At 46.9% G+C, this 12,095-nt stretch overlaps 1 protein-coding gene across 9 annotated transcripts in view; it reads right to left on the reverse strand.

The window, feature by feature from the left end:
• The window catches only part of ARHGEF7 (Rho guanine nucleotide exchange factor 7), a 145,276-nt gene that overhangs the window by 94,764 nt on the left and 38,417 nt on the right, over window positions 1-12,095 (reverse strand). For 6 of the 9 annotated variants that reach the window (XM_023217668.3, XM_023217671.2, XM_026457458.1 and 3 more), the window contains one exon: window positions 4,078-4,162. The exons of 2 other annotated variants lie outside the window; for them this stretch is intronic. Coding sequence is in view for 1 of the 7 variants with exons in the window: in XM_023217667.2 (XP_023073435.2) it covers window positions 4,078-4,162; window positions 6,302-6,307 (91 nt within the window). In the remaining 6 variants the exon portion in view is untranslated. Of the gene's footprint in view, window positions 1-4,077; window positions 4,163-6,301; window positions 6,367-12,095 lie in introns of those variants that run through there. One more of the 9 variants, XM_023217667.2, reaches the window with a different exon arrangement.

The raw sequence follows: 12,095 nt of genomic DNA on the forward strand, positions 1-12,095 counted from the left end.
AAGGGCATGCACACAGAAAAAGAGAGCTGAGAGCGCCTGATACCACGCACCCACACTACACACTAGACTTTAAAACTAGGGCAGCACAGAGGGACACACCAAAAGACCACAACAAAGCGGCCCATTTATGCAGGAAACAAAGAACAAATTCTTTGCTACATAAATGACTTGCATTCATTCCCCAACTACCTTTCCAGAAATTATCTGGAGATAACTATTAATCAGTTCTTCTCTAGTAAAATTTTCAAAAGTTTGTGAAATGTATTATAACTTAAGATTTTCCCTTCACCTTGAAGAAAGAAAAAAGCCTCTCAAATTCGATTTATGGAGCAGAGAACAACCAAGTACTGATTCTCCAACGCACTACCACCACGTGCCCACTTTTCCGGGACGATGTGTCATGCAATAAGCAACAGAAGGAAAAGACTCTTATTTAAAAGAGAAAATCCCGCTGTATTTTTCAGCCAGAGAGAACCTTCTGAGGATTATTTCCCCAACACTAAGGCAGCACAGGCTCTACTCACCTCATGAAGTTGTTGACAGAATCAAAGTAAACAGATATTAAGAGGCTTAGTTCTATTCTCTGGATCCCCCTTCATAAGACACTCCACATAGGCCAACCAACAAATAATAGCAACTTATTCTTAAAAGTGACTCAATTAAAAAAAAGAGAGACAGAGAGAACAAGGCTGTGAAAAAGTTTGCTGGGAAAATTGCTGTTTTGAGAGACACGTGCCCAGCCATGTCCTAGATTCCAGGGAGCCTTCCATGAAAGCAACCCTAAGTCTCCAGGTCCCAGCTTCCTCGCAGGTGTTTGGATTAGCTTACACAGTATCTGATAAAATTCTGAATTAAACTGTCAACATCTAAAAGTCTGAAGGTATTAGCAAAAACCCAGATTCCCCACTGCTCTTGACACATTTAGGATGTGGCCACACCAGGTCTATATCCCCTCAGGTAAAGCTGGCTCAGAGCTGGGCAGGGGCTGTCCTGAGAGGACCCAGCACCCACACCCTTCTGTCCAGCTCCTCCCTTCACGCCACCTGCCTGACCCCACAGACGTGGGCTTGCTATCCCAATGGTCTTAAACTCTTCTCAGGTCACCCATGCACCCTCCACTTCCCAGGACCTGCTGAGGGCAGGTTATGAGTAATCTCTATACAGCACGTTCTACTTGAGAACACAGGCGTCTCAGGAAACCTGCAGCACAAAACCAGCTAAAAGGGCATTTCCAGCAAATTCTACAGGGCTCCCTGCCATGGGCTGCAGCGCTCTGCTGGCCCCAGCCTTTCAGGAAATTCTCAGATGAGGGGGGCATCCTGAAGACATTCTGTACTTCCCCATCACCAAGCGTTCTTCTATCCAATTAAAAGGCCAGTTACAGTCCAGTAAATGCCTTGAGAACACACATGGTTTTAAGTGACAGAAGCAGAAAGACAGACATCTTCCTGAGAATGTCCACAGAAACGGTGGCTGCCACAGCCGTCTTACTGTTCGCCAATCAAGGAAAGTTGAAATCTAGAAAGATACAAGGCCGGGCACGGTGGCTCACGCCTGTAATCCCAGCACGTTGGGAGGCCAAGGCAGGCGGATCACCTGAGGCTGGGAGTTCCAGACCAGCCTGACCAATATGGAGAAACCCCATCTCTACTAAAAATACAAAATTAGCCGGGTGTGGTGGTATGTGCCTGTAATCCCAGGAGGCGGAGGTTGCGGTGAGCCAAGATCGTGCCATTCCAGCCTGGGCAACAAGAGCGAAACTCTGTCTCAAAAAGAAAAGATACGGGCATTGCCTTCCCACTGACTTCAAAAACAAAAACAGAGGGCAAACAGAAAAGCAAAACATTCCTTCCATCTAGGAGGGGTCATTCCTGTAGTTTAAAAGCTTAAAAGTTTATCTGATAACTTCCAAATTTGTCTTTGTAAAGAACAAAGCTAACTATTTTACATCCAACACATAGCCAATAACACCCAAGAACATATACAAAATACATTTTCATAAGGTAGAGGTAAAAACCAATAGCCCGAGAGTCAATGGATTCTGACTTCTCTTATTTACTAGTAAATCCTACCATCTCCAACCTTGAAAGTTGACCATCCCAAGACTGAGTGTGCAAATTAAAGCCATCTTCTAAAGCCACTTCTTCCTAATTAGCACCCCCACTTACAAGGAAGGCAGAGAAAACATCTACAGTGAAATTCAAAGTTACTATCTTCTGCTGCTCTGAGCAGCCTCTAGAAAAGTATTCGATGGGAGCAGAGTCAAATTAAGGATTACTTGTAGATTTTACGTATCTGTGCTATTGCCCCATCTACCACAGAGACCTACGTTAATTATAAGGCACATCATTGAGGCCAGGTATGGTGGCACACGCCTGTCATCACAGCACCTTGGGAGGCCAAGGCGGGCAGATAGCTTGAACTCAGGAGTTTAAGACCAGCCTGAGCAACACAGCAAAATCCCATGTCTACAAAATATGCAAAAATTAGCCAGGCACAGAGGCACACACCTGCAGACCCAGCTGCTGAGGAGGCTGAGGCTTCAGTGAGCTGAGATTACGCACTGTGTTCCAGCCTGGGCAACAGAGCAAGACCCTGTCTCCATAAAAAGTCATTCAAAACTCTGAGGTGTGGATGAATATGAGTTTGCAGGCAGATCCCCCATGTGGTCAGGACACATGAATATGCCACTTCTGTACATCATCTGTTGCAGTGTTTCTTGTATTAAATTCCAGTGATGTACTGTAAACGTACGTCCTTTTCTATGTCATTCGTAACTTTAGATAAGTGCACTGTTTGTTCATATTAAAAGAATCATTTTTAGATTGTAGAGACAGAGAAGGCATTAAATAATGTGACAATTTTCATTAGTTATATCCATCTTCACAATCCTGCCATGTAAATTTTTGTTTCCTAGATGCTTTCATCTGAACAGCCCTTTAAACCTCAGAAGTCAAGCTGTGAACACGCAGCCACAGCCACACCTCTGCCTGGGGTCTGCCCCTGCTCCCAGGGATGGGAGCCAGTGCCTCCCGCCAGGGCACCAGCAGCAGCAGCAGCAGCTTCCAGACAATAGTCAGAGCACACATGTGCTGGGAGGCAGCACCAAGGACAGTCCCTGCACCACCGATGAAGCCTCCCACAGCCAGGAACTGCAGCCCCAAAGGGTTCATAACCCCAGCCTCTCCTCGGTGTGCAGCGAGGCAAATACACCCCCTCTGAAGGGCCAGACCAAACCGGGAAGTGACCCTCACAACATAAACTCAAGAGGTTTCTGTTTGAAAAGGACATGTCACTTTCCCCCACAAATCTCATATTTAACATCCGTGAAGGTTAAGTTAAAAAAAAAAAAAAAAAGTTACTCTAATTAAACAAAAAAGCAACTAAAAAGTTCCTTCCTTTTGAGCCACACAGAGATCCAAGAAAGAGCTCCTCGGGGCTCGTGGAGCATTTCCTCCAGGGACCCTGGCATCATGGACAACATGCACCTTCCCTCAGAGGACCCTGTCTGAACAACTCCTGTCTTTGCTGTGGCCCATGAGAGGGGCACACCATGTCCCCAAAAGCTCCTCTCCACTTCAGTACTAACAGGGGCTAGGACCATGTACCTGGGTGCCATAGCCCTCAGGAGCCCTGGACAGGTGGTGTGGACTTTACAGGCCAATCCACAAGCCACTCCCTTATCATGGTCACAGCTCAAAACTTCTGCTCACTAGATACAAATTTTAATCAGCATACACTCAATAAAAACTCAGAGAAAGGTGCTTCTGGCTCCAAGACAGCCCATGAGCCTTTCCATTAGAACTAGACACTTTTCTCCTGCTATACCTTCAGGTGAGAAATCTCTCCATCCACAAAAAGGAAAACACCTGATACATACCAGAACATTTAAACAAGATTCTGTTCTAACAAGGAAAATAAAATATCACAGCAAAAGGAACAATCAAAATGTAATGCAACAAAAGCTTATTTTGTAAATTCAGGAACGCTCCCCTGGCCTTGGTAAAACAAGAAAACCAAAGGTGTCAGCCCATATGTCTTCCCACCCCCTCGAGTTCAATAAAAAAAGAGTCTTACCTGCTGTTACTTTATTTAGAGTCACTAAGGAACTGAGGACCTTGTTAAAATTCTGCCCCTGATACAAATCATTTGCATCAAACGTCTGAAAGGAAAAATTAAACAAGCAAAATTAGTAGAGTCTTACGTTGGGTGCAGGATGAACTAAGTTATCCCAGCAACGTGACGATGCTCAGCCTGAAATCCTAAGGAGACCACACAACCTGCCACAGGGAGACCAGCACGCTCAGTCTCTCAGTCCTGGGGTAACAATCCAATCAGAATCCTCTTACTTACGCGCAGCATCCCCCCTCGGCATTGGGCCAATTCCCTACCCAACACCCGCCCCTGCCCCTCTTTACACGCTGGAGTGTGAGCTCATTCACGGGGCAGCAGGCTGCTGGCATTCAGCAAGCAAGCAGAGGTGCTTGCTCAATCCTCCTCTCCTTAGATTAACACAGAGGCCCCAGGCAGGGCGTGCTACAGATGTTCTTTCCTAGACACAGAAAAGGGAAAATGACAGCCAATTCCAAAGCTAACAGCAGCAAAAGAAAATGCAGACATCAGAGAGCAGAGTGGATATGCGGGAAAAAGGAGGAAAGACAGAAGCAGATCTCAGATAGGAAAGGGGTAGGGACAAGAGAACACCACCACCCTCAGAGCTCTGAGGCCAGGACCAGGCAAGCCCACAACCGCATCCCCTCCAATCCAGGGCTATCTAGAGCTCTGGGACCATGATGGAGCTGGTCACGTTGCCACTGGCAGGCACTTCCCACCACTCATTTTGGAGCTTGGAAAGGTAAAGCACATTGGTTTGCCTAGGTATGAGGCAACTAGAGTCTAGAACGCGTGTGCACACACACAGCCATGTCAAAACAAACAGCTCTCACATACTGCTCAAAGGCTACATATGGCTTCTGGTCACCAAATAACCTCAAGCAAAAATAAATTTAACAGTCAAATCATCCACAACTATATTCCAGAAAAATTAAGAAACAATTTCTTTCAGAGGTGCAAATAACACAAAGATGTATTTAAATAGCAAAACGTGTATCCTGCTGCCCCATGTCCTGAGATTACCGGAAATGAGCATCAGTGGACAAGGGCCCCACCTTCTTTCTAGGGCTATCCTCTCCTCCTGTCAGTCCTGCCCTCTCCCCACACCTCTAGCAGACTCTGCCAGAAGCCCCACTTCTCCTCTTCCTGCCTTCGGTCCCCTCCCTTTCCTGGCTAATCCTTACTCATCTTGCTTCCTGACAGAGCAGAGCCCTGCCTTGACAGCCTTGCTGCCCCCACCACACCCGGTCAGGTCCCCAGCCAGGCTCCCTCAGAACATGTGTCATGATAATTTGATGGTGGATGTCCGCAGGCCTTCCCAGACTAAAAAAAGCTGCAGTGGCAGATTGTACATCTCCCAACACCCAGCACAGAGGCTGGTACACAGTTAGAAGGCATCCGAATGGAGACGTGCACCAGCATCCAAACAGCCACCCACCCTGCAGGCGCTGCATGCTGCTGTAATGAAGCTCACGCCAAGAGAAGCTAAGAAAAGTGACACCAAATGTGAAGAAGTCCTGTTGTATTATTCAAAATTCATCTTCAGCTAAAGGCCTTCTGTCTGTAATTTTTCAAATAAGTAAAAATAGTCATGAGATGTTTAAACATAAAAAAAGAAAAACCAGACTTGGAAAAACTACCTCAGGAGAAAAAGCCATCAAATCACTAAGAGAGTCAAGAAAGGAGCTGAAAACCAGACGTCACTTTCTTGTTCACAAGGAAATACCGAAAGGAACCACAAAACGTAAAAGGAAAGCTGTGAACACATTTAAGCATTCTATGTGCTTACCGATGCCATTTCTAACAAAGCACAAAATATAACTGATTTCATGAAGCTAAATCCTTCCTTTTAAAAACAGTCCTTAGAACAGATAGTCTTTAGAATCATCTTTAATACAGAATACATTTGTTGTAATGTTATTTAAGTAGAAATCCCAACTCAAATGAGAGCAGCATCTAGGCTGACATAACCATCTATAACAAATACGGGTTAAGCTGCATTTTTAAAAAGGAATGAAATTTTAGGCCTCAGCTTCCTTATATGCAAAACATAAAATTTCTCTTCATCATAAAATGTTTAAATAGGAGATCTGAATGTCTTTCAGCTCTACAGATCTAATCTTAGAGCTCGGAAAATTCAAGTCATGGTATACTGCAAGAAGAAATACATACATAAATTTCTACTAACCTTCATAGTGGCAAGGCAGCAAGTCACAAAACCCAGAACAACAGGATGTGAAAAACGTGAAGTTTCCTGTTATTCCAGAACTATATATCTTTCTTACTTGGATACCAGGAAGCATCTGATTGGCTGAAATTGCCCACCAATGGGCTTCAATATGACATCAGAGCTTAAGTGAATACACACACCACACTTCTCAACAGGAAGCTAGACAATGAGATGAGGCAAATCCCTACCCCAGAGGGGGAAAATGCGCATTCTCAGCCAATAGAATGTTTCGATTGAAGTGCTTCTCTAGAGAAAGGTAACAGACTATTTCCTAAAATAGAAATCTATTCAACGAAAAACAGCAACAGAAAAATCTGAGTACAGAGAAATTTTGTACTACGGGAATAAGAGAGAAGACTCAGAACTTTTGTAGAAATATCTCTCCAAAAAGTAAATCAGTGTGTATATAAGAATTACCATGACGTTTAACACACTAAATTGTTCCCCTAGGGTTATTACGGCAAGTGTCTTCGACAGGATTCATTCATTCCCCAGCACGACTTGCTGGGTGCTTTAGCAGTATTTCCACTCTTGGCAAGGCCAGGAGCAGCAGGATGGAAAGAAGTGCACACCACATTCCATTGTCTCCAGGCCTCCTTTTGGAAGCCTCAGCCTCAGGAGCTGCAATTCTCAGCAGGAGCTGCACGTTAAGACCTCCCGGGGTGGGGGGAGCTGTAAAAGGGCAGGATACTCCAGCAGCGTTCTGGAGAGACTCAGAAATCAAAATGCCAACCCTCTTCAAGTGACTCTAACACGCAGCCAAGGGTGAGGGGCGTTCCTGGTGAGGTAAGGAAGGTCATTAGGAATCCTGCCCAGCAGAAGGCTCAACGCCAGCACAGGCACACTTCCTGCCACCTGGGCCACCTCGCACAGGCACCATGCTAGGGAAGAGGGCGGCTGCACAGACACACTTCGCCCCAAAATACGCGTTAGGATCTATCCATTTGGAAAAACATATTTCAAACACTCACACTTACCTTTACATTTAAGTGAATTAAATGTGCAGTAGAATGATCCCATATTCCTAAAATGAAATCAGCCTACCAGTTTTCCACCAGAAAATTAACATTAAAATTACTTAGTTTATTTTTGATATTTCACTCTCAATAGAAATTACATAATGAAATACAATACCAAATCAGGGATAAAAGAAGCCCAGAGTGTTCAAACAAGGATAGAAAAATACCTTCTCGAAAGGGAAGTGGGGAGGCGAGTTCCCACGGTCTAACACTAAATGGCACAACACAAGGCAGCAGGTTGTGGGAAGGAGACCGCAGCGCTGGAAGAAGGAAGAGGGCTGGGCCTACGGAGTAGAGCCTCCCTGACCACCTGCTGGCTACAGCCCTGCACTGGGCCCCTCAGGCCTCCGACCTCTCATCTTCACCAGGGAAAGGGGAACACGCGTGAGGACAGGAAGCAGCAACTGGAATGCCCCACGCCTTCAGAAAGAAAAGGGCACAGCAAATCGCGCTTATCAAAACAGACCTACAGAAACTCCATTCTGCCAAGGAAAACTCTCACTTTTAAAAAATTCAAAATAACCACAAGAAAAAGCCCACCGAACAGGGAGAAGAATCATCTACATTACTTACAGGTCAACCCTCTCATTTAGAGATAAAAATGAAGCCCTCAAGTACAATGACTTTCTCAACTCTATTCTCATAGAGTATGTTTGCTGGACCTCACTCCTCTTGCAATGCTTTGCAGAAATTGCTTCTTAGGAAGCTGAATTGTAGCTGGCACTGTTTAGGAAAATTATCTTGCCTTCTATGAAATACACAGGCCGTATCTAAAGCAATTTGGGCATAAAATAGAACGGCCAGAAGATACTAAACTATACAGACCACAGAAGAAGATAGTGAGACACGGCCGGGCGCGGTGGCTCAAGCCTGTAATCCCAGCACTTTGGGAGGCCGAGACGGGCGGATCACGAGGTCAGGAGATTGAGACTATCCTGGCTAACACGGTGAAACCCCGTCTCTACTAAAAATACAAAAAACTAGCCGGGCGAGGTGGTCGGCGCCTGTGGTCCCAGCTACTCGGGAGGCTGAGGCAGGAGAATGGCGTGAACCTGGGAGGTCGAGGCTGCAGTGAGCTGAGATCCAGCCACTGCACTCCAGCCTGGGCGACAGAGCAAGACTCCGTCTCAAAAAAAAAAAACAGTGAGACACAGAGAAACTATCTGAGGAAGATTTCTGCAATCGTAGGTTGGAGAACCTCAGCCCCAGGGACAAGCGGGATGAGGGGGATTTCGACAAACACTGGGGAGACACTGGAAGGAGCCGACAAGCCTGGGGATCAAGTTGTACGTCCAGAAGACAATGGCACGGAGGAGGACCAAGGGCATAGTTTTTTAATTGAATGCCAACCCTCATTAATATTTAAGACTGAGAGAAATACCCCCTGAACCAAAGAAGAAAAACATGTCTTCAGTATCTCATCCCCATTATCTTTTCTGTGCCTTCACTGAACAAACAGTTCCTGGGCACCTATAAAAGCCAGACATTAAGTCTGTCCACAATTCTGGGCCACGGAAAACAAGACTGTTCTGGATTAAGAGACTCCACATGCCATGAGGGGCCCCGCACTGGACCGTTTTGGATAAACCATCTACAAAGTGTACTTGGGAGCACCTGGGGAAACGTAAACACAGACTACGTATCAGATGGTGCTGAGACATCATTACTAACCTTGTCATGTATGACAGACATTACAATTTTGGCTATGTGGGAACATGGAGTTATTTTTGGAAAGGTCATTTTGAAGGATTTAGGGGAATAACTTCATGATTAATATAACCCAGGTTAAAATATGTCAGCATATTCAAAAACACAGAATAAGTTTTTTGAAAAAGTTGGACTTTCAGGATAGAAAGCAGATGTTGGCCGGGCGCGGTGGCTCAAGCCTGTAATCCCAGCACTTTGGGAGGCCGAGATGGGCGGATCACAAGGTCAGGAGATCGAGACCATCCTGGCTAACACTGTGAAACCCCGTCCTCTACTAAAAAAAAAAAAAAAAAACCCAAAAAACTTTTTGATTGACACTATCTAGCCGGGCGAGGTGGCGGGCGCCTGTAGTCCCAGCTACTCGGGAGGCTGAGGCAGGAGAATGGCGTGAACCCGGGAGGCGGAGCTTGCAGTGAGCCGAGATCCGGCCACTGCACTCCAGTTCGGGCGACAGAGCAAGACTCCGTCTCAAAAAAAAAAAACAAAGAAAGCAGATGTAGGAGGCTGTGGTCTTCCAGCTCAGTGCACATGCAGAGAGGGAACGGGGCCACAGGGCAGAGGCAGCACAGGGTGAGCAGCAGTCAAGTCTGGAAAGGTACACAGGATGTGGCCAGGTGAGGGGAGGGTGTTCCAGGCAAGGGAGGAAGCAACAGAAGGTATAGGGAGCTGCTAAGGCTTTTCTTCCAGCTACTGACATTTCTCAGACAAAAAGATGGCTCCAACATCATGGCAGTTCCCTCTGCAGACAGGGATCAGGCACAGATAAGCCAAGGCCACAGTGGTGCAGTAGTTCATCCACGGTCCCAGGAGACTCCTCATTCCTAATCCAGTGCTCTTTCCTGAACCCATACACCTCCCAGTTCCACTGTGCAAGAATGGGCCACATGTCTGCACACCCATGCACTGCAAACACAGCACACGGGATGACTTCCACAGCTCTACAGCTTTCAATGTCAAGCAGGCGCCATCCTTCCACAGATCTCCATCAACAAGACTCCAACTCACACCCCTGGGAGGTCACCTGACTCCATCCAGAAGCCACAGTCTTGAAGCAGTTGCTTCCACCACAAACTCTTGCCCTAGCACACACTGAATGATCGACTTCACCCTTCAGTCATGGGGGCCCGAATTGTCCTTACCATCCCAAGACTCACAGCAGGATTACAGACACCAACACGAGCGAGGAGAGCCCCCCCGGCCTGCTCTGGGGGCTCACTCGGGACTCCGGGGAGCTGTGCCAGCACCCTGACGGTCCGGCCTCTCCCTCCCCTGAATTCTCAGGCCACAGATGCAGAACTGTCACTCCCCACACTGTGTACACAACAATGAACAGCCTAGCACCATTTCACACTGTAACCTCTAGTGGTAATCATGACCAGCTTAAGGCCATTTTTAATAGAGTATGGACAATGTATAATCACAAAACCAAACAGCACTGCCCGTGAAGATGAGTGTCAGGAACATGAGCCTCGACAGCAGGCCTGGCCAGGGGGGCTCATGCAGGGCAGACAGAAACCCCACAGACCTCAGAGCAGCAGGAAGGGGTGCTGACCCAAAACACCGCCAACACCCTTCCTCCGAAGACCCTGGCTGCGTAGACTGGGCCTACCAGCAACTGGAGGGAAAGAAATGTAAGCCGCAGACTCAGAGCGGGGGGTCCTGCCTCTCCCATGTGAAGGGGGCACCTTGGCCACCAGGTCTACAGCAGGCCCTCCAGGAGCACTCTGACACAGGTGCACTGTGGAGGCAGCAGCACACAAGCCACCCACGCACAGTTCTCGTCTAAGTCCCGGGCACCCACTGTGGGATCCTCCAGACTCCCCTCCACTTCTACAGACTGCAAATGGAGTGCCCTTAGGCCTGCAACCTGTGGGAATGAACTCTGATCAACAGTATGCCATTCCCCTTGAATCAAAGAAAGGAATGCTATAATCTTCCCAAAGTATCACAGCAATTTTTCTTTTAAAGCATCGCTAAATTCAAGGCAGGGCACAGGCAGTCCACTAGTAACAATGTCCTGAGTGACTGTAACACTCAACACCCATGAGGAACTCTCAAACCAGTTTTTCTCACAAGCATATCCATCCTATTCCTCAGTTTAGGGAAAAACCTAGAATTACATAATCCATAGAGAGGGTTAAAATTATCTTCACAGACAAAAGAATGCATCGATAACCCAGCCAATACCAAGAGATACTAATGAAGACTTAGCTGTTTTCATTTAGAATGGTTTTTGTTTTTAATAACACTGGCCAGTCTTGGCTATCATCTTACATGAGATACAATTTGACAACAAACTTGATGGGGAAAAAAGGGGGGGTTTTAACACAAGGACAGCACAGAAGACAACATAAGGTCTAAAGCCCACAGGACGACGGCAGTCCACACAGGACACTCATACAGTTCACCAGCCGTCCATATCTGCTGAGAGAAAAAGGGAGCACTGTCAGAAATCCACCTGGGACCAGGGACACAAAGCAAGACCATCCCAGACAAACATGGATGTGGCCACTCAGTACCCAAGAGGGGGCATCCATCCCTAAACAGTTGGTAGCTGCAGGGTGGACAAGTCTCCACACAGCTGTGGCTGTCCCGTTCCCCACCTAGGAAGGGAGAGAAGCTGTATCAGCTAACCTCTAAAGTCATTTCCAGTTGTAAAACTCAAGGATTCTTCTGACACAGTGTATTGTTTAAAAAAAAAAAAAGACATGATTTTGAGCAAGAAGGACCAGGGTCAAGAGAGCTGGCTGAACAGAAAACGAGAGAAGGGTGAAGGTGCACAGTGAGGAACTCAGCAGCTGGCTACAGGACAACAAGAGAAAAAAAAAATGAGTTAAGGCGAGTGGGCATTCACTCCTCTGTCCTGGAACTGCATCTCCCACAGGTGGTTCCAGAGAAGGAGGCTCGGCTTGGAGATGACCAGGAGGAAGATGAAGGACGCAGCAGGGAGGGCACTGGGCTCTCCGCAGAGAGGCCGCTGCCCAAGGCTGGTCAGGACCCCTCCCACCTAGAGGCCGAGAAAGGTG

This window comes from Piliocolobus tephrosceles, chromosome X (assembly GCF_002776525.5).
Source record: "Piliocolobus tephrosceles isolate RC106 chromosome X, ASM277652v3, whole genome shotgun sequence".
Classification (NCBI taxonomy): Eukaryota; Metazoa; Chordata; class Mammalia; order Primates; family Cercopithecidae; genus Piliocolobus; species Piliocolobus tephrosceles.